The sequence below is a fragment of the Xiphophorus hellerii genome, chromosome 9 (assembly GCF_003331165.1).
Source record: "Xiphophorus hellerii strain 12219 chromosome 9, Xiphophorus_hellerii-4.1, whole genome shotgun sequence".
Lineage (NCBI taxonomy): Eukaryota > Metazoa > Chordata > Actinopteri > Cyprinodontiformes > Poeciliidae > Xiphophorus > Xiphophorus hellerii.
The window spans coordinates 29,125,747-29,149,199 of NC_045680.1; the positions used below are offsets into that span (position 1 = coordinate 29,125,747).

Sequence of the window (23,453 nt, forward strand, 5' to 3'; positions counted from 1 at the left end):
TCTGCCTCCTGTTGCAACTCCGCCAGCCCCAGATGCAGAAGTCGCGGGATCCACTTGTCCAGCAGGAGGACCATGCGCGTGGCTATATTCAGGCACTGACGGGCTGAATACGGTCTTGCCACGACCGCTACATAATCCTCAATCGTTCTCATTAAACCTGCTGGGTCCATGTTGCGTGTGTCACCGATCGGTTTGGTCGGGTCCTTCTGCCATGAATGGTGCGGACCCACAGACTACCTCCCTGATTGTGATCATTCTTTCCCAAGTAAGAACCAATCTATTCCTATCGCAACTCCCGTTTCCCATGTGACCCGAACTCACCATCTCTTCCTGTTCCGCAGTTTTCCGCTGTCTTCCAGACTCCACCCCAGGATCCCCACCATATCACATTACTTTGTTTTATTCAAATAAAAAAAAAAATCTTTAACTGATTTCCGTTCCCTGTGGTGTTCTGCATGTGGGCAAAAGCTTAAACGCCAACATGACAGCTGCACACTTTGAAGGATCTCAGTTTCCTTAAAAAATAGAGTCTGCTCATCCCCTTCTTGCACACAGCGTCAGTGTTAGATGCCCAGTCCAGTCTGTTGCCGATTACAACTCCCAGGTATTTGTAATCCTCCACCTCCTCCACCACTTCCCCTTTGATCTTCAGTGGCCGTGAAGATGTCTTCTTCCTTCTGAAGTCAATCACCATCTCTCTGGTCTTACTAATGTTGAGCCTCAGGTGATTCTGCTCAGACCACTCCACAAAGCTGTCCACCAGTGTCCTGTACTCCCCCTCCCCTCCATCCCCTATACACCCGACAACCGCTGAGTCATCAGAAAACTTCTGTAGGTGACATGACTCAGAGTTGTACTGGAAATCAGTGGTGTACAGGGTGAAGAGAAAGGGAGAAAGCACAGTTCCCTGTGGAGCTCCTACGTCACTGACCACCACATCAGACAGGACACTGCCCAGACGGACAAACTGTGGCCTGCCTGTCAAGTAGTCAGTAACCCAGGAGATCACTGAGTCGTTGACACCCATCCTCCGCAGCTTCTCACCCAGTAGCAGAGGCTGGATGGTGTTGAAGGCACTGGAGAAATCAAAGAATGTGATTCTCACAGTGTCTCCTCCACCATCCAGGTGCGAAAGTGCTCGTTGCAGCAGGAAGATGACGGCATCGTCTACTCCTAAGTGGGGCTGGTAGGCAAATTGCAGGGGCTCTAGAAACGTCCTCACCCTAGGCCTCAGCTGGGCCAGGACCAGTCTCTCCATGACCTTCATCACATGAGATGTGAGAGCAACTGGTCTGTAGTCCTCTGGGTCGGATGGCCTTGGCTTCTTGGGAACAGGAACCACATGTGATGTCTTCCACCGCAGCGGGACTCTCTCCAGCCTCAAGCTCAGGTTGTACATGTGTGCCAGTACAGGGGACAGCTGGCCAGAGCAGGTCTTCAGGATCCGTGGTGTAATGCCATCAGGTCCTGCAGCCTTCTCCTGGTGTAATGAGGAGATGAAGGCGTCCGGGTGTTGAGTCTGGAGTTTGGCTGCGGTAGAGCTGATGACGTCACAGGCCACCGCTGCATCAGCTGATGGGGGAATGTAAACAGCGATCAAAATGGCGGATGTAAACTCCCTCGGTAAATAATACGGCCGCATTCCCACAGCCAGAAGTTCAATGTCCGGGCTACAAATCTGTTCCTTCACATTAACATGACCGGGATTACACCACCTCTCACTCACATAAAGTGCAATCCCGCCGCCCTTCTTCTTCCGACTCTTGGAAAAGTCCCTGTCGCCCTGCACCAAGGAAAATCCAGGGACCTCCATGCTGTAGTCCGGAATAAGCGAGTGCAGCCAGGTTTCCGTGAAGCAGAAGATACTGCACTCCCTGTACTCCTTCTGGGTCCTAACCAGTGCCGTGAGTTCGTCCGCCTTATTCCCCAAAGACCTCACGTTCCCCACAATAATTGCCGGTACCGCTGGTTTGTGCCGTCTCCTCTTCTCCCTCCGTTTAACTCCAGACCTGCAGCCCCGGCGTCTCCTCCGTAACTTATGACCTGATGTCTGTTTTCATGTCCTGGTGTTGCTCTAAAGGTCACCTACATCCTTTACCTGCACAATCTTTTTCTTTCAACAGTTGAAGTTGTTCAATCTGTTTCCAAATCAGCAAACTCTGAGGCGTTGGTCATCTCTCCTCTTCTTAGTTCCTCTTTTTCTTAACCTTTCATTTACCTCCAACATAACATCAGTGATCTTTAATTAGTTACACCTTTTACATCATATCAAGTTCATTATCAAAATTACATCTATAACCTCCTTAGCTTCTCTGATTTAGCATTCATTTGTATTATTATAATAACCATAACGTATTAGTTACTCTTATTATAATCATAATGTGAGTAACTATAGGTGTTCTTCTGAAAAGAAAACAAGAATCATTCATTATTCTCATTATTTGATACCACAGTTACAGTTGTTTATTCTTACTACTAAAACAATAGTAATATAAGTATAGGTCTTATCCAATTACTCAAAATGTTTAGACTTCATTCTTTAAAACTTTTATGCATTAAAATAAGAAATAGTCTCAATTATTTTTATAAATCTGCAAGCTGGAAACTTACTTCCTCTTTTGTCAGGAAGCCTGCTGTTCCTGTTTCATGGATTGGCAACACTCTGTCTATGATTTCTTATGATTAAATAGAAAAAGAAATAGAATTAAAAGTAAGGCTTGTATGAGACAAAACATAAACACACCACGTCACTGATTTTATTGAAGTTAGATTTTACTCTTGGGTCTAGATGTTACTTTGTGTGATTAATTTTAAAGGTAACTTCATGTATTGTTACTATTAAACTAAAATCTCCAGCATGGGAATAATGGGATGATCTATCTTGACACTTTCCAGAAGTTTTGTGTTGGTGGACAGAGCCAGAATGTGTGGAGGTGGTCATCAGTTGTGTTGGCACAGTTAACACAAGTAGTGTACTCCTGAGCTTTGACAAGACCGGCTGACAATGTTAATCCTGTGCAGTGTCACACCCTGAGAAGAGATGGCGTTCAACCAGTGTTACAGAAAAATCCAAACCACTGCCACACACATTGTTTTGTAAACACTTGTTCCCAACTATGACTCACTTTCCAGACAAATGCTTTTCATTAGAAAATAGTTTCACTGAACATGTCGACTCGGCTTCCACTTCATTAGGTCTGCTCAATCAGAGCTAATGATAAGAAATACCATTTTTGTGGTCATAGTTACTGAAAATGTCATTTTCTTTTACCTGATCACACTGAGGTAATACATATTTAACACAAACATAGATAACCATTACTGAGATTTGACTAAAACAGAGCAGTCAGATCTATTTTAGGGAAATGTCTACTTTGTTGAATTGTAAGGATACCTTTCATTGTAAAAACTACTTGAACATCCATTTGCTTCCTTCATTAAGTTTTTATTTTAGAATCACTGAAAAATCACCAAGTGCTGAAGTGACAGACCCCTTTCACAGTTCCAGCTGCAATGAAGTTTCAGTTAAATACAATCTATCTGATTTGTTCTAATAATGAAGAATCAATTGAAGATTCTTCTTCAGATTGTTCTCAAATTCACTGTGCTTAAAAAACTACAGTTCTCCTTTGAACATGAAAGATACGCTTATAGAAATAGCCACAAAACAAATAAAGTAAAAGGACTACTTCCTACACTAATAAAAAAGGTTAGAACAAAAACAGAACAACTCTTTCTAATGCTGTTCCTGTGCTCAATTCAAAATAGAGAACAAGTACAGATGCAAATCCTGTTACAACAGCATCATATCGAGCACCTTGTTGTTACAAGGTGCTCGATATGATGGTGTTGTAATGATGCTGTTGTAATGCTCTACAGGTTTTTGCCAGGCCCCACTAGTGGGACCTGGCAAAAACCTGTAGAGCATTAAGTTTTCTTAGTAGCGTTTGCTATTCAAAAAACGTATTTCTAACATTTCAAGTTGCCTGTACTTGTATAGTGCTTTATCTTGTCCAGATGACTCCAGAGTGCTTTACTCTACATTCAGTCAGTCAAACCCATTCACATATTCAAATGGTGGTATGCAACATTATAGCCACAGCTGTGGGTCACAATGTGAGGCCATTCAATCAGCACCACCAGGTCCACTGCCCCAATGTCTGGACAGAGCAGGGAGTTGAACAGGCAACCAGTTAAAGGACAAACTCCTGCTTCCTGAGTCACTGTCGCCTTTCAAGGTGTAAAGCAGGTACTCACACATGGGTGGCATTTGGTATGATGAACATTTTTATATACATTTTGTAAGATAAATATCAGTTTAACTGCAGTCAGATATTGATACAAGCAAATCAGAATATAAAATCTTTTAGGGCTGACAAACTGTGGCTATAAAAATAAGACATATGTCATGATGTTGGATAGCAGCTTCAAGCAGCCAGGTCTCACTGAGGACTCTACAAATAAAAGTGTTTTAGAAAGTCAAATGATCTAACATTGAAGAATGTGATATTCGGCAAGTTTGAAAAGAATAAACATGGCAACTAAGAGTTTCTGGTGTGATATACAGTGGATACGGAAAATATTCAGACCCCTTTACATTTTTCACTCTTTGTTTCATTGTAGCCATTTGCTAAAATCACAAGTTCATATTATTACTCATGAATGTACACTCAGCATCCAATCTTGACAGAAAAAAGAAAAACTGTCCATTGTCCATTTCTCCCGATCCTCCTCAGGATTCTGCTCCTTCATTGGAGTCCAGGTGTGTTTAATTAAACTGATTGGACTTGATCAGGAAAGATGTTTTTCAGGGTTGGTTGCATGGACGGTTGGCAGGAGCGAAAGGCGGGAGGAGAAGCCAGTGAAAGTGGCAAACAAACGAAGGCGGGAGGATTTGATTTTGGCGGATCCATAAACTGTACACTGACATGGCTTCTACATCAGGAGGAAATAGTGCAAATGAGATGGAATGGATGATATCAAGATCATCAAGAATGAAAAGAGCACTGAGGAAGAGACAAGAAAGGGCAAGAAGTTGGTCAGAAGAAAGTGAGGCAAGAGCAGAAATTAGCAAAAGGACAAAAACAAACGAACGGGCGAGTTCATGAGAACAGGAAGATTTTTCCATAGAAGTGGAATTCAAAATCACGGTAGAATTCAAACAAGATGGGGGATCTATTCACCCGATAAAGCTGACCAAAGCAATAGACGAAGAAATAGGGAGAATTAAAACAGCTAGGATCATGAATAACAGAAGAGTGCTAATACATGCTGTCAGTGAATCGCAACAACAGAAGATAATCAAAATGATGGACTGGCTTATAAGAAAATCCCAATGAATAAAGAATTAGAATGTTTTAATATAGAAATATTTAATTTAAGAAAATACGGAAATATTAAAATTATAAATTATCATAATCCATGTAAAAATCTCAATAGTGAAATGTTTAAGGAAATAGCAGGGAAACCACACAGAAGAAAATTATGGTGTGGTGATTTTAATGCCCACAATACCCTTACTGTCATGAAGTGCGGGTGGTGAGAGTGGTGAGGCAGACGCAGCGGACCCAGGTATGATGAATTATGATGAAATTTAATTAAGAAAATCCAGTCCAAACAACGAACAGCAGGCACATGGAAACACTGACGACAACTAGACTAGACATTGACGTTGACGAGGACCCGACGAGGAACAAGGAACACAGGTGGAGTTAAATACACGGGAGGGTAATCACAGAAACGAGACACACCTGGGAACAATCAAGGGGAGGACAGGACAACGAAGAGACTTAAGGACACAGAAAACTCTAAATAAACACAGAAAAACACAGATCCCGACACTTACAAAAAATCCTATGAAAATCACATGTGACTTTCACATGTGACCACATGAAAGCCACACACAAACGTTTTACATGTGAATGATGTGTGAAAGATGTGAATCACATGTGAAAGCACATGTATAAATGTGATTTTGGAACATTTTGTGGTAAAATCACATGATTCACATATGATACACATGTGAATCACATGTGGTTCACATGTGAATCACACATTTCCACATGTGGAAATATGTGATATACATATACATATATACAATTATAAGATAATGGGACCACCTTTTTTTTTAACCATGAAAATGTCAAATTTTTTCATATTTATTCACTTTTCACGATGAATATGATGATGATGATGATGATGAATACTTTATTAATCCCCAAGGGGAAATTCAAGGTCCCAGCAGCTTAAGACATTACACACAACATACACTACAGTTCACACAATATATTACAAAAACACTAGATTACTAGATAAACACAATTACCAGATCAACATTACTAAGAGCTAAAAATACTAAAAAACACTAAAATCCTAAGTGCTAAAGAGTGTGGAGGTGAAGTCTGCTGTGTCGATGGCCTAAGCAGAGAAGTCCACTTCTCCCCTGCCCTTCAGTGAGGCATTGTACAGTAGTATGGCCCTTGGTACAAATGACTTCTTGAGTCTGTCTGTTGAGCATGTCAGGGAACATAGTCTCCAGCTGATCAGACTCTTCTGCTGCATGATGGTACTATGGAGTGGATGACAGTCGTTGCCCATGATGTTAAGTAACTTGTTCAGGGTCCTTTTATCTGATACTGACGTGATGCAGTCTAGTTCAGTCCCCACAACAGAGCCAGCTTTCCTAACCAGCCTGTCTAGTCATCCAGCATCCCTCTTCTTAATGCATCCTCCCCAGCATGCCACAGCATAGAAGAGGACGCTGGCAACAACAGACTGGTAGACCATCCAGAGGAGCTTGCTGCAGACATTGAAGGACCTCAGCCTCCTCAGGAAGTACAGCCTGCTCTGCCCCTTCTTATAGAGTGCATCGGTGTTGGCTGACCAGTCCAGTTTATTGTCCAGATGTACTCCCAGGAACTTGTATGTGTTCACCACCTCCACCTTGACCCCCTCAATGGTGACTGGCAGCAAGGCAGACTTGGGTCTCCTGAAGTCCACCACCATCTCCTTGGTCTTGGTTGTGTTGAGTTGCAGGTGGTTGAGTCTGCACCATTGCACAAAGTCCTCCACCAGGTTCCTGCATTCCTCCTCCTTCCCATCCCTGACACACCCCACAATTGCAGTGTCATCTTAAAACTTCTGCATGTGACATGACTCCGTGTTGTAGCAGAAGTCAGACGTGTACAGGGTGAACAGGACTGGGGAAAGGACTGTTCCCTGTGGCGCTCCGGTGCTGCTGATAACAGTGTCAGAAAGGCAGTCCTTCAATCTGACAAACTGTGGCCGCTCCGTCAGATAGTCTGCAATCCAGGATACCAGGTGAGCACCCACCCCCATCTGCAGGAGCTTGTCACTCAATCTGGATGGTTGAATGGTGTTAAAAGCATTGGAGAAATCAAAGAACATGATTCTCACAGCACTTTTCCCCCTGTCCAGATGAGAGTGAGTCCTGTGCAAGAGGTATGAGATGGCATCGTGGACGCCCACCTTCTCCTGATATGCAAACTGTAATGGGTCTAGTGCATGGCACACCTGTGGCTTCAGTATCCCCAGAACCAGTCTCTCCATAGTCTTCATCAAATGTGATGTGAGAGCGACTGGCCTGAAGTCATTAAGCTCAATTGGGTGTGGTTTCTTAGGGACAGGGATGAGACATGATGTCTTCCACATTGTTGGAACTCTCCCAAGCCTGAGACTCCAATTGAGGATGTACTCCAGTGGCTTTCCCAGTTCGGCGGCACAGACCTTGAGCAGTCTTGGACACAGTCCGTCAGGCCCGGCTGCCTTCCTGGGATATAGCTTCTGCAGCTCCTCTATCACTTGATCTGCTGTGATGGTGGTGAGAGAGGCAGGGGGGATGGGTGGGGGTGGGGGGTTACCATGGTCTTGGTACCTTGTAGGGGGGGGAGGGGAGAGGGGCGTGAGTCCATGTGTGGTTTCCAGTGATCCTGTGGGGGAGGGGTACATCTGGTGGAGATACTTGATGCTTTGAGAATGAAGGCGTGGATTGTGCCATTAGGCAAGCAGTGTCCGTAGGCGCTGTGCAGAGCACGTCCCTTAAAGCTAGTGCTTGGGGTGTGAATTGGGCCCTCGAGCAAGCGGTGTCCGTGGATGATGGACAGACCACGTCCATTGAGGCTCGGGCAGGGTCATCAAACCTGTTGTAGAAATGGTTAAACTGATTTGCCCTGTCCAGATCTGCCTCCACAGAGCTGCTTTTCTTCCCCAGGCCAGTGATGATCTTCATTCCATCCCAGACCTCCTTCACATTGTTCTCCTGCAACTTCTGTTCCACCTTTCTCCTGTATTCCTCTTTGGCCTCTTTCAACCTGACTTTGAGTTCCCCCTGTACGCGCCTCAGCTCTGCCTGGTTCCCCTCTCTGAACGCCAACTTTTTCTTGTTTAGCAGGGTCTTGACATTACTGGTTATCCAAGGCGTGTTGTTTGGAAAGCAGCGCACAGTTCTTGTGGGAACAACAATGTCCATACAGAAGTTCAGGTAGTCCGTCATGCAGTGTGTAACCTCCTCCAAATCTTCTCCACTCTGTAGTACACTCCAATCAGTGGACTCAAAGCAGTCTCTCAAAGCCTCATCTGCTCCTAATGTCCACTTCCTGAATTTACTTGTGACAAATGGCAGCCTCTGAACTTTTGGTTTGTACAATGGCTGTAGATGAATGAGGTTGTGATCTGATTTTCCTAGTGGGGGAAGGGGGTGGCACTGTATGCATCCCTCACATTTGAATACATCAGGTCTATTGTCTTGTTTTTCCTTGTTGGGCAGTCAACAAATTGGTAGAAATTGGTGAGAGTAGAATCCAGTGTTGTGTGGTTGAAGTCACCAGAGATTGCAAAAAAAGCATCAATGTGCTGAGTTTGGAGCCTTGCGATTGTGGAGTGTATGATGTCGCTCGCTATGTCCGAAAGTGCTCGTGGTGGAACGTAAACACAGAAAACAATAGCGTGCGAGAACTCCTTCGGCATGTAATACGGTTGAAGACTAATCGCTAGTAGCTCCACATCCTCACAACATACAGTCTCTTTGATAGTGACATGACCAGGGTTACACCATCTGTTGTTAATGTAAATCACCAGTCCACCTCCCTTCTTCTTGCCAGAAAGTATCGTATCTCTGCCCAACGAGCCACACTGAAACCAGGTAGCTCGACATTAGCTGTCGGGATGCAGCTAGTTAGCCACGTCTCCGTTAGGCATATTAAGCTACAATCCCTATACAGCTTCTGGTTTCTTACCAGTGAGGCCAGTTCATCTGTTTTGTTGGGAAGTGAATTCACATTCCCCATCACCATCGATGGAACTGTGGGCTTGAATCTCCACTTCTTCTCCTGTCGCCTCTTCCGCACTTGGAGTCCGGCTCAGCAGCCCCGGAAGCAAAACAATTCCTCAGGGATGTTCGCGCAAATGCGGCCGGCATACTGTCTTAGTTTGAGCATCTGTCTCCTTGTGTAGGAAAGTCTGCTGTCACCAGAACAATGATCCATATCCATGTGATAGAATAATATATACTCCGTGAAATACACAATGAAGTGTGTAATCCAAAGTAAGATTCCAAACAAAAAGTTGACAAAAAGCACTGAAAAACAACACGACAAAAAAAACCCAAAAACACGGAGCTACCAGGATGGCTGCCACTCGCTTCGGCGCCTGTCTGTTCTGGGAACACGCAGAACACACAGTACAGATTGCTGAGGTCACATGCCAATCTCATATGATTTTCTAAGACATAACTGCATACTAAAGTAAACTTGTAGCTATGAATCAAGACTTCTAAGACAAGTATATATGTACACAAAACAACAATTTATTTACTTCTGTTTGAAACTATTGAGAACCAGAAACAACTTTTAACATTTGAGCATGACACCATAAAGATTTGCCCCAAATTAGGCCTAGACAATAAACGTGTAGAAACGGGTTTAATACCATCAGTGCCAGTTCAGAGAGGGAAAACAAAACTTCAGGTAACACCTCAGCGACTGGTCCTTCACGTTGTTTCAGGAGAGACTGTAGCATTCGACTGTGAACCCTCTGAGTCTCCTTAATGTCTTTAAGGATGGTTAGAACACACACACATGTTAGCATTGGTGGCTTGTATAGGGGTCTTCTTATATGTGACAGTAACCACAGGTGAAGGTGCTGTGGGTGCTGATGCTCAGGTGGGGAGTTTTCCTTCTCCAGTGCTTCTCTGGCTGTTCTGATATGTTGCCCCATTCATTCCTCATTTGAGCTTCACTGGACCACTGGCCTCGAACAAAATGCAAAAATTAATAAAACAAAGCTCCTATGATCTTAACTACATCTTATGTAAACACACACACACATCCCCGCACGCACTCCCACTCACACACAGTCCTACTTTTACATTAGTTTTTAACTGACCAGAATGACACGGTCTGATCTGTTAATTACAGCAGCATAACTGACGTTGTTTGGTGACTATCCTGTGTCAGGCTAAGAAAACATTTCAGCTGATAAAACTATGATTCTCTTGGCAATTAAAAGAAAAATCACGCAGTGTTAAAAACAGTAACAGGTCAATTTATATTTTTCAACTGGAAGAATGTCGTCATAATAGCTCACACATCTGCACATGGTCCAGACATGGAGGGAGGGTGGACAAATGGCCGTTTTATTATAACGGTCCTCAACTTTAATTTTGACTGAATAAACAGCTACCGTCTGTTGTGCCCTCCATTAAAAAATAGCCAAGGAAAAGTTTAAGTAGTGAAGCATTGAACCATCAAATCCACACTAATTTGTTTTGGGAGCTGTAGGACTCAAGATAATGCCTTCAAACTGTAAAATCGGCCAGCGTTCAGTTAACGTTTAGCTAACTTAGCATGACTTTAATACTAAGGAAAAGTTCACCGGTACATCACTGTCAGTACGCATTACTTTCCAGATTTATATTTCTGTGTAAATTCAAATCAAGTAAAACATTTCTTACCTTTTGTTCGGGGAAAAAAGCGAACTCTTCAAGTCCACTTTATCCATAAAAAAAAGAAAGAAAGCGCTCAACTATCTGCTTTTTTTTCCTAATTTTTTTAACGTCCTCAACTGTCCAACGGCGCGAAATGAAGAATCTTCTAGAGTGGGGAGTTGGGCTTGAAAACATCTCACGAGATTTTTGAAATAACATGAAATATATATATATATATATATATATATATATATATATATATATATATACTAGCTCAGACTTAAACCCTTTATATTGTATTATTTTATTTTATAAAGCATTTTAAACTTTTATTTCACACCATTTGGTTATGTTTTTTGTTAGCTATATACTTTACATTATTATCAAATATTTCTATTAACACATAAATATAAGTGTCGCTTTGTCTTAAAGTGGAAGTTTATGCCTCTGGCATAACGTAACATTTATTTAAGTTATGCCAGAGGCACATAAACTAAGGCACATGTGAGAAACATGTGACCACATGTGATCACATGTGAATTTCATGGGATTTTTTTTGTAAGAGTAGTCTGTTTTTAGTACCAGGAAGACAGATCATAATGGTAACATACTGTAGTTGAAGAAATGATGGATGAAAGGTCATTAGTTTGTCTTAATAGTGGAAAAGGTACACGAGTAAATGTACATAAAGGTACAGTTTCATGTCTTGATATTACATTAATGTCTGATTATCTTGTTAGTTCATGTGAATGGGAAGTTAACTGGGAGTCTACATTAGGGAGTGATCACTTTCCAGTGAGTACAATATTTAATAAACAGGCAAGAAGATTTTATATTAACAAGATGGTGCTTTTACAGAGCTAAATGGCAAAAATTTAAAATAAACCAGTCATATGTTAACATTTCCAGCTTCTTTTCAGAGAAAATTCAAAAAATCAGAGGATTAATCTGTACATCCACTATAAAGCCAGTACCAATGCTGTGCCCGAACAAAACAAATACAGGAAATATGACCCAATTCCAATTACTTAATTATAAAACCCTACAGGAAATTATAAGTCAACTAAGCTGTCTGGATGTTTCCTGCTGTCTGGATGTTTTACCCACACATTTCTTTAAGAAAGTCCTGCCTGTTATTGCTACTGATCTGATCCAAATAGTAAACTCATCTCTCTCATCAGGCGTTTTCCCCCAGGCTTTGAAGACAGCAGCAATCAAACCACGTATAAAAAAGAACAATCTGGACAAATCACTAATGCAGAATTACAGGCCGATCTCCAACCTCCCATTCATCAGCAAAGTTATTGAAAAAGCTGTGTGTAAACAATTAAATAGCTTCCTAACTATAACCAACCGCTTTGACTCCTTCCAGTCTGGTTTTCATGCTCACCACAGCACAGAGACCGCCCTCGTAAAAGTGTTCAATGACATCCATATAAATACGGGCTGTGGGAGAACCACAGTGCTGGTTCTGTTGGACTTCAGTGCAGCTTTCGACACTGTTGACCAGTGTTGTAGTACTCGAAAACGGTCTTGGTCTCGAGACCGGTCTTAAGACCATTTTTTGATAGTCTCGGTCTTGTCTCGGACTCGACCACATTTGGTCTCGGTCTTGTCTCGGTCTCGGACATTGAGGACTCGGTATTTTATTTCAAGACCGGTCAAGACCACAACTGTGAAAATAACGCTAAATCATCAGTATCAATTTCTTTAAGATCCTTCTTTTTATTGGATGCACTCCTGATTCAAATCCAAGCAATAACCCGTCTCATTGGTAAATGCATGTTGTTGTTTTTTTAACTGCTGTCGCCCCACCCCCTTTCACCTTGAGCGCGGACTGCAGCACTTCGATTGAAAGTTACAAGTGGTTGTCTGAGAAGGGGATAAGATGTCGGCCAAATCATCGGTTATAAAATTTGGCTATTTAAATCACAAACAATACATTTGTAAAGCAACATTGAGAAAAAAGCATACAGCGCAATGTAAGTTCTGCAGTGCTTCACTATCAGAGACGGTGGGGACTACGTCCAACTTTTATCGACACCTTGAAAGAAAGCACAAAGAAAGGTAAGCTGTGTGTAAAAGTGATATTAGGAAAGCTAGCAAGTTAACGTAAGCAATTTCCTCGGTATCAAAATTATTCTACCCGGCCATCACACAGTTCTTATTTCAATATTAGCTACACATATTAAGTTAGCTAAAGTTATATATGTATGCTTTATCTTTTAGGGTGAATGTTCTCCTTTCTTATCCGCTATTTGCCACCTAGCTTGATGCACAAGTTGTCACCTAGTAGTGTTTGTGAAAACATGTCGGACATTACTGATTTAATTTAAAGAAGTGTTGATTCGTGTTGTGCATGGACAACGCTGTTTCAATTACAGCTTTCCTGAACATGTCTCCGTATTTCTGTCGGCTTCATGAGTGGATTGCAGCACATAGGTGGAAGCAGAGCAAAAATAAAAGTCTGAATAGATAATCGTAATATATTTTGGTTCTTGTTCAATACTTCTCATGAAGGAGAAGACTGATGTGGAAGTCTCTACCTATGTTTATTAATAACCATAATAAGGTGACGTACGTAACCATGACAGAACAATGGTTCGTAATGGTTCTGTCAATAAGTCACCATGACAGAACGTAATGGTTCGTAATGGTTCTGTCAATAAGTAACCATGACAGAACATAATGGTTCGTAATGGTTCTGTCAATAAGTAACCATGACAGAACATAATGGTTCGTAATGGTTACGTTCTGTAACGTAACCATGACAGAACGTAATGGTTCTGTCAGCATGTGCTGGCTTGTGCTGGTGGGTAACCCCAATGTCTCCAAAGCCATCATATATAATTTATTAATGTGCCAAACCTGATATGCTTAACCTTAAATAAGTTGTATTTTCTTGCATTGGTCCTACAATTAACATTATTAAGGGAAGTAAGCAAATGCAGTTAACCTTGAGAGACTGAGTCGACTGGACATATAATAACATCCTGTTCCTAAGTTAGATTTTTTCTTTCTCATGAAAAACAATTATGAGACAGTGAATGAATTCATTCACTGTCTCATAATTATGAACTAAGGTCAATGTAAGTTACATTGACCTTAGGAGCTGGATATAGCTCCTGACATTGAAGATAAGACGTGGAGGTGATGCTCTGTTGTTTGGCTGTGGGAACTAGTCTATAGATATAAGCAGAGAGTGAAGAGACTAATATGCCTCACCTTATGAAAAATTAATAAATTAGTTGCTTTGTATGGATATAGGCAAATTACTTTTAGAAACCACATTGTTATGTTGCCATTTACAATTTCAGGTCAATAAGTAACTTTTTACCAGTTCACTCTCTATGGTTCATACCATATCAGTCATTTAACTTACTTGTTTATCCATTTCAAAAATGTGATGGCCAAAATACCATTGATTTGCATTTTGTTTATCTACATGCGTTTCTAGTAACATTACATTACACATATTTGACATGTATTTGTAAAGTTCCTACTTATTTTTAAGGTTGTTTTCTTATGTAATTGATGTTCATATGATCAGATAAACTGATTTCTATGTCCTATTTATTAGGTTCCTGGAATACAAGGCAGGGCAACAGAGTGATGTCACACAGCCAACAATATCGTTATTTACACAGAAAGTGCAGCTCTACAGCCCACAATCGCCAAGGCAGCAAGCCATCAGTGAAGCCATTGTTCAAGATTTGATCATTGGATGTTGTCTGCCCCTCTCCCTCGTGGAAAATGGACACTTTAAACACTTTCTTGAAGTCCTGGACAGTAAATACACACCAATCTCTAGAAAAACAGTTTCTGAGAGACGAATTCCAGAATTGGTCAGAAAAGTCAAGGAAACTGTCTTGGAGAAACTGAAGACCCAGTCGTCTGTGTCATTAACAACTGACCTTTGGTCTGATCGCAGGCTACGCTCCTTTCTTGGGGTGACTGCCCATGTGTGCTACAAATCTAAAGATTGCTATGCACTTGAATCCTACCTGCTGGACTGTAGGCGTTTTACAGGGAGGCATACTGGAGAGCACATTGCGTCTGCCTTTGAGGAGATCACTGAGGAATATGGTATTCGTGACAAAATTAGCTATATCATAACAGACAATGCACCCAATATGAAATGTGCTTTCAAAGTACACATGCCCCAGCAGCAATCTGATGACAGTGAGAGTGAAGAGGATAATTTAGATGACGAGCACTTGTGGGAGGACATTAATTCAGAGGAAGACATTGACTTACCATGGTCATCTGGTGAACGTCTTTCCTGCTTTGCACACTCTCTCCAGTTAGTTGTGCATGATGGTATGAAGGAGGTCAAGACCATTTCTCGCACCATAGCAAAAACGTCAAAGTTCGCAACCCTTTTACATAGCAGCTCACAATTTAAAGATAAGTTTGAGGCTGCATTTGGCACCAATAAAAGTGTTCCAGCTGCAAATACAACTCGTTGGAACAGTACATTTAAACAAGTACAGGCCCTTACAACTCTAGAACACAAATCACTCAGTGAAATGTGCAACAAAGACTATGAGGATGTCGTGTTCAGTGCGCGGGAGTGGAACCAGCTAAAGGAGCTATGTATAGTTCTTTCTCCATTTGCTGAAGCAACAGAGCTGACCCAAGGGGAAAGATCAGTGACTATTAGTATGGTGGTTCCAACTGTACTGGACTTGAACACACACCTCCTCAAGATGGAGGAGACCCGAATGCAGTGCCGGCCGTTGGTCAGAGCCCTCCAGCAGTCTCTGGTGAAAAGATTTTCTGGAATCTTTACAAAAACAAACATGGCCAAAGACAGTGGAAGAGAGGAACCTTTTAACCATGATGTGTACTTCTTTGCTGCCATGCTGGATCCACAGTTTGGCTTAAGCTGGGTGGATTTAGTTGTTACCAACGGAGGTAATGCAGCATCGGTGAAGAAGTTCAGAGATGAACTTAAGAAGACACTGACAGGTTGGTATGCATTTTTCTTTGCTGAAAAAAAAGTCTTATTTGCAAAATTATAAATCTTAAAATGTCTCAAATTCGTAGCACATAAAGCCTTAAATCATAAAGTGGAATTTATAGTCTTCTTTTCATCAGTTTACTTTTGTCATAAACATTATTTTGTACACTCAAAGTTCTTGAAAACTAACACAGTCATTGTGTTTGTGTTTTTCAGACACATTGATCTTTGGGGTGGAGAACATGGAGAGTACAGATGACAAGTGCTCAGAAGCCATGAATGTGGATCCAACCAGTCATTCGCCACCAGCCAAATGCCCTCGACTTCTGTCACGCTACAAGGCACATAAGAAGCACAGCTCCTCTGTCCAGAATTCAAGTATTGCAACACAATTAAACAGATACTTTAATGATATAAGAGACTGTGACAGTGACAATGCTCTTGCCTTCTGGGGAGAAAACCAGTCCAAATATCCTCAACTGCACAATTTGGCTTTGAAAGTGCTATCCGTCCCTGCCTCCTCTGCACCAGTGGAAAGGGTTTTTAGTCGAGGAGGCATTGTAATGAGACCCCATCGTGCACGTTTAGGTGCAAAAATGCTGCAGTCTCTAATCTTTCTGAAGTGCAATGAAACCTTACTTTAAACTAATTTTATGTATCACCTACTTTATTTCAACCACTGTTCAACTACATGGTTATCCTTGTTCTCGAGTTTTGCCATTGACGTTTTCTAAAGCTTTGGCGTATTATGAAACTGCTTCCAGTTGTATAATTTTATTTTTGAAACGCATGCAGTTGGGCCTCTAAATGTCAGATTTCTTTATTATGTATGTTATGTATAAGTTGCTACATCCATTCAACAGCAGAGTTAAAGATGCAGTATGTAACTTTGTTAAAACAAAAAAATATCTTTGTAAAAGTTATATAGTTTTTTTTATATATTTATGTCACTATGTTGTGTCAGTATGTTATGAGACCGACAAGCTGTGAAAATATTGAGCTCCTCTGCCTTTTCTCCATGTTCCCAGTGCTAACTGGAGAAATACACTGCTTGGTCAAAAACAAACCATCTGATCCAGCAAAAGGGTCTTAGAACTGATAAAAGTCAGTCATGTTTTTGTGCACGTATTTCAATGGGGTTTGTATTTCTGCAGATGGCAGTAGTCGCTCAGGGAGGAAGTGAAGGAGATCAATCTTTTTTTCAACAAATTATCTGTCTCATAACATATTGTCACAACTTGGTGATAGATATAGATTTATTTAAGAAAAGTTATATAATGTAGCTATAATCTGTATACGAGAGAGAAACGAGAGAAATGATTGGCATTTTTTCAGTTTTACATATTTGCACATGGTTTTGAAATAGCACATTTAAAAACAACATAAATGTATGTACTGTTCATGAAAGGCAGAGAAAATACTATTTTGATCGACTTTGATTGTTTGAAATTCTGTGATTACAACATAGAAGTACTAAATAAAGATGTTTATGTTTATTCCAGTTCTCTGTGTAAAATATCTAGGTGTTTTTACGTGAATGTGGGTCTTTTAGATCAATTTTAGTGATTTTGATCATGTTTCACATTTTATTGTCACATACTGGCGCTGGTCTTGGTCTTGACTCAGTCTCGACTTCCCTCGGTCTTGGTCTTGACTTGGTATCGGACCCTAAAAGTCTTGGTCTTGTCTCGGTCTCGATACACTCTGGTCTTGGTCTTGTCTTGGTCTCGGGTTAGGTGGTCTTGAACACAACACTGCTGTTGACCATGACATATTACTGAATCGACTGGAGAGTTGGGTCGGACTCTCCGGTCCAGTGCTTAACTGGTTTGAATCCTACATAAAGAACAGGGATTTCTTTGTTTCAATTGAAAACTTCTCATCAAAGAGGTCAAAGGTCACATGTGGGGTACCCCAAGGTTCAATCCTAGGACCCCTTTTATTCAATATTTATATGCTCCCACTAGCTCAGGTTATAACAGAAAATAATATTAGATACCATAACTATGCAGATGACACACAGCTCTACATTACAATGTCACCAGGTGACTCAGAGCCCATCCAATCACTGAACAGATGCTTAGAACAGATAAATGTGTGGATGTGCCAAAACTTTCTCCAGTTGAACAGAAACAAAACTGAAGTTATTATTTTTGGACCTAAAGAGGAACGATCTAGAGTCAATGCACAGCTTCAGTTATTACAACTAAAAACCAGCGATCAGGCCCGAAACCTGGGAGTAGTGATGGACTCTGACCTGAACCTCCAGAGCCACATAAAGTCAGTTACAAAGTCGGCCTTCTATCACCTGAAGAACATTTCCAGGATTAAAGGACTAATGTCTCAGCAAGATCTAGAGAAACTCATCCATGCGTTCATCTTCAGTAGTATTGATTATTGCAACAGCGTCTTCACAGGTCTGTCCAACAAAACAATCAAACAGCTGCAGCTGATCCAGAACGCTGCTGCTCGCGTTCTCACTAAAACCAGGAAGATAGAGAACATAACACCAGTTTTAAAGTCCCTCCACTGGCTCCCTGTAGCTCAAAGAATAGACTTTAAAATACTGTTAGTTTACAAATCACTGAACGGCTTAGCACCACAATACATTAAAGATCTGCTGTTGTTGTATCAACCTTCCAGACCTTCCAAACGAGGAGAAGCAGCTTTCAGCATCTATGCACCACAAATTTGGAACAAACTTCCAGAAAACTGTAAAACAGCTGAAACACTGACTTCCTTTAACTCTCGACTAAAAACCCACCTGTTTAGAATTGTATTTGAAATGTAATCAATTACAAATTTATTGATGGAACTTTACTTAATGTCCTGTTTTGATTGTTGATTCTATGTTACATTGTGTTTCTATGTTTGTAATGATGTAAAGCACTTTGAAATGCCTTGCTGCTGAAATGTGCTATACAAATAAAATTTGATTGATTGATTGATTGATTGGTTAAAAGGCAGCATTGAAGAATGTACAAGTCAGATAATAGAATATATTTTAAATGCTGCAAATTCCAGCATACCAAAAATAAAAGTAAAAGGTAAGAAAAAAGTAGTTCCTTGGTGGAATGATGAATGCAGTAGAACAGTTAAAGATCGTAACAAGACATTTAAAATATTACAGAAAAATGTAAAAATCGAAAACCTTATTGAATATAAAAGGAAAAGAGCAATGACTCGTAAAACTATTAAGGATGCAAAAAAGAAAACATGGAGAGAATATTGTTCCTCAATAGGTTCAGAAATAAAATTACAGAATGTTTGGTCAATGTTTAGGAAAATGACTGGGAAAAGGAATGATGTTAAAATACCATCCTTAGTTAGAGGTCAGGAGATATTAGTTTTAAATAAAGATAAGGCAGATTTATTAGGTGAGACATTTGCTGCAGTTCATAGTGGTGAACATCTTACAGACATTCATAGACGGCAGATGTTTCAAAAACTTGGAAATCATAAAAATATATTGGAAAACTATAAAAAATGTATGTCAACATTAAGCATGAATATAACCATGAAAGAACTTAAAATAGTATTGGAAATTACAGGATACTCATCTCCAGGGGAGGATCAATTATGTTATGCTATGTTTCGACAGATTCCGGAAGTAACATTAATATTAAAATTGTTTAATAAAATATGGAAAGAAGGTTTAATACCAAATAGCTGTAAAAGGGCAACAATACTACGGTTTAATAAATCAGGGAAAGATCCTATCAGTCCAAATAATTATAGACCAATAGCTTTAACTTCTCATTTAAGTAAATGGATGAAGAAAATAATGGTCAGTAGATTTGGATTTGTTCTTGAGCATAAGAAATTAATTAATGGATATCAGTGTGGCTTTAGAACAGGGAGATCAACAATGGATGCACTATAGAGTCAGTAATGACATAAAGAAAGCTTTAAAAATGAAGGAAATAATGACTGTAGTATTTTGACATAGAAAAAGCATATGATTCATTATGAAGAGAAGGGCTACTTATAAAAATTAATCAGATGGGAATAGGTGGGAAGATGTATAATTGGATAGCAAATTTTTTGCTGGATAGAAAAATAAGAGTGAAGATTGGGAATGATTATTCAAAAGAATTTAATGTGGAAAATGGAATACCTCAAGGTAGTGCAATTAGCCCAATTTATTTAATATTATGATTAATGATATTTTTTCTGATATTGATAAACATATAAAATCTGCACTATATGCAGGTGAAGGGGCCATATGGATGAGGGGAAAGAAAATAAAACAAGTGGTAGGAAATATTAAGAAAGCAATTAGTAAAGTAGAAAAATGGTCTTATGAATGAGGCTTTAAATGATCAGCAAGCAAGTCTTGTTTTATGATTGTTACAAATAAGAGAAATATTAATACAGGAACAATAACAGTCATTGGAAAGGGCAACAGAATTTAAATATCTAGGACTATGGTTGGATCGTTCTTCTACATGGAAAACACATATAGATAATTTAGAAACTAAATGTAAGAAAGTTATAAATCTACTAAAGGCTGTGGCTGGAAATAACTGGGGTGCAGATAGACAGTCATTATTAAACATATATAGGGCTCTTATGAGATCAATAATAGATTATGGCAGTTTTATATATGGAGCAGCAGCTAAAACAACACTACAAAAGATAAATTACAGTGGCTTTACGTATATGTACAGGAGCAGTGAAAACGACACTTATTAATGCTCTTTTAATAGAGACTGGAGAAACTCCACTGGAAATGAGAAGAATAAAATTAACTCTAGTATATTGGATGAAAATTAAAAGTAGTAAGGAAGAAAATGTAACTTCAACAATTTTACAAAACTGTTGGGAATATTCAAAGTTCCAGAGTAATGAATTTGGATGGATTGTAAGCAAATTGATTAAAATGTATGGATTAGAAGATAAGAAAATAGCTCAGTTTACTCTGATTAGTGTTATTCCTCCATGGCTATTTCCTGAGGTAAATGTAGATATGAGACTTCTAAAAATAAAAAAAGATTGGAATTTAAATGAAATAGGGGAAAGGACTGATGTATATTTAAGAAACTCATATTATAATTACCTTAAAATATGTTCAAATTGTCCTAAGAATTTAAAAGGGTGTGTAGGAATAGGAATATATATAGCAGAGTTTAAAATCTACATTTCCAAAAGATTATCAGATCAACTATCTGTTTTTACAGCAGAAATGGTGGCAGTTATACTAAGCTTACAGTGGGTAGAGGAGGTTTGACCAGGTGGTGGTGTGGATGGATTCCAAAGCAGTTATAGAAAGTATTCAGGGAGAATGAAATAATAGGAAAGATTTAGCATTAGAAATTCAGCACAGTTTATTTAGATTACAGGGTTTCCCCCAGAAAACTTGCTAAGCCTGTTGGTCAAGCCACCGAGGTGGTCCACCGGCGGTCCATCATGTTTTTGTATTAAAAGATAGACAGGAGAAGTAAAAATATTACTTGGTAATTATATGTTACGGGAAAACATCTCCAGTGAAACGCTATCTAAACCCACAACTAGTCTTAAAAACAGCAAATCAAAAAATACAATGACAATGAATATTAAATATTTGCACTTCTGTTTAATCCAAATTAAGTTAGCAGCTCCATCAGGCCCCCCAGGGCTCCAGGGGCCCATAAATGCTAATATTTTAACACAAACCACAGATACATAAATGTAACATTTGTTTATTGAGATGATCAATGCTGCTAAATTTGATTTAATGGTTTCAGCATACATAACTTAAAAGATTTTAAATGGTTTAACATTTAAATGTAAGATTTAAAGGAGCTGGCAAGTTTACTTTGTAAAAGTTCAAAGAACAATATTCATAGTTAGATTGTTTTGTTACCATAGCTACAATCTGTAGCTATGGTACAGACTGTACCATAGCTACAAACTCAAAGTTTAATCTTTGAGTTTGAGCTATGTTTGTTCACAAACACAAATTAATAAACTACAATTATAACTGATTGCTTTTTAGGTTGGGCATTTAAACTACTCCCCCTCTCCCAGATTTCACTAAATCTAACACAGAAACTGTTAGAGATGCTGATTATTGTAGCAGCATGAGGGGCCCTTAAATCAAATTCTGCTCAAGGCCTCATACAGCCTTGGACTGGCCCTGCATGATGTGTTAAATCCGCTGCACTGTGCACAGAGATGCGCAACAATCGGGAGATTGTTCGATGCTGCTAATGTAACTTTAGTAGCTCTTCCTTTTTCTTGTCTGTTGAGTTTTTAATAAGAGTCACAGAAACTGTTTTGGTTGGTCCAGTTTGTGAGACGAGTTTCTCAGATCTCCGCGCGGCCACGCACATTAACTCTGGCTGACTAAGTGGACAAAGCATTTCATATACTGTAGTTTGTGTATCAGTAAAATAATGATAAAATAATATAAAACCAGTGTGATGCGTGACTACGAGGCGAACACGAAAGCTCCTCACCGGCATGAACCTGCATGATGAGGTTAGTGCTGGTTTGTAAACCACTAAGTCACAGGACAACCGGGAAACACATACATCAACTTTACAGGGAAGACAGAGCCACACGCTGGGCAGAGTGTTGAGATGTAAACACCGTACGTAATTCTTTGTTCACAAAGACTAGTCACTCTGACCGCCCCCTCAACGCGCACCTCTGAAAGCGTGACTACAAGTTATTCCTGCGGTTCACATTGAGCTGAACAACCAGAGCTAACGCGGCTGGTTTAGACTCTTACCTTGATGTGGAGTTCGCCAAAGAAAAATAATTCCTCACAGGGGGTTGATGTACAGTATATATCCATACAGGTCAGCCTGTGTCCAGCTTGAGTGAAAGGAGGCGCGCGCTCTCCGCGCTGAACTAAAGACATCGAGCAACAACAGCGCGCGAGGCGCCAGATGAGTGATTGGTTCGCTCTCCTGGTTTTAAATACATAAACTATAAACTTATCTATTATAAACTTATCTTTTAGGAATAAATTAGCTCCACTAGTGAAACGCTCAGAGCAACAGAGACGCTTTCAATCCGGAATAAATAAATAAATAGAAAAACTTTTTTTTTCTTAATTTTAAAAAAAATCAAAAACAAGCAATGCTTGGCCTGACGGGGACTGGGTGGCTAGTAAAGCATGGCGGGCACCATGCTTATAATACACTGGGGGAAACCCTGTACATGCATTATTTTCAACTAAAAACAGTTTAGTTGAAACTGTTTTTAGTTTTAGTACCAATGGTACCATTGTAACTACCTGGTAGTTACAATAGTAATTTCCTGAATCGTAGACTGCAGTAAAAAAAAAATCTGATATGTCAATTTCTCCTCTGACTGGTTGCTCAGTTATAGATCCTCAATTCAATGTCAGCTTAGATGAGTCAGAAAAAAATCACAAAAGCAAAAGATAAAGAGATATTCTGCTGCTGTCATGTTCCGTATTTTTCTGTGTGTTTATTTTGAGTTTCCTGTGTCTCTGAGTCTCCGTGTTGTCCTGTCTGCCCTTGATTAGTTTCCAGGTGTGTCTCATTCCCTGATTACCTCCTGTGTATTTAGTGTCACCTGTCTCTCTGTCGGGTC

General features: G+C 40.0%; 2 protein-coding genes across 2 annotated transcripts in view; both read left to right on the top strand.

The window, feature by feature from the left end:
* The window catches only part of LOC116726052 (uncharacterized), a 591,833-nt gene that overhangs the window by 76,395 nt on the left and 491,985 nt on the right, over positions 1-23,453 (top strand). The window lies entirely within an intron of this gene.
* Positions 12,322-17,406, top strand: LOC116726055 (uncharacterized). Its single transcript, XM_032572556.1, has 2 exons — positions 12,322-15,913; positions 16,122-17,406. Exons 1-2 carry the CDS (start codon positions 15,076-15,078, stop codon positions 16,547-16,549), a joined length of 1,266 nt encoding a protein of 421 aa, XP_032428447.1. The 5' UTR covers positions 12,322-15,075; the 3' UTR covers positions 16,550-17,406.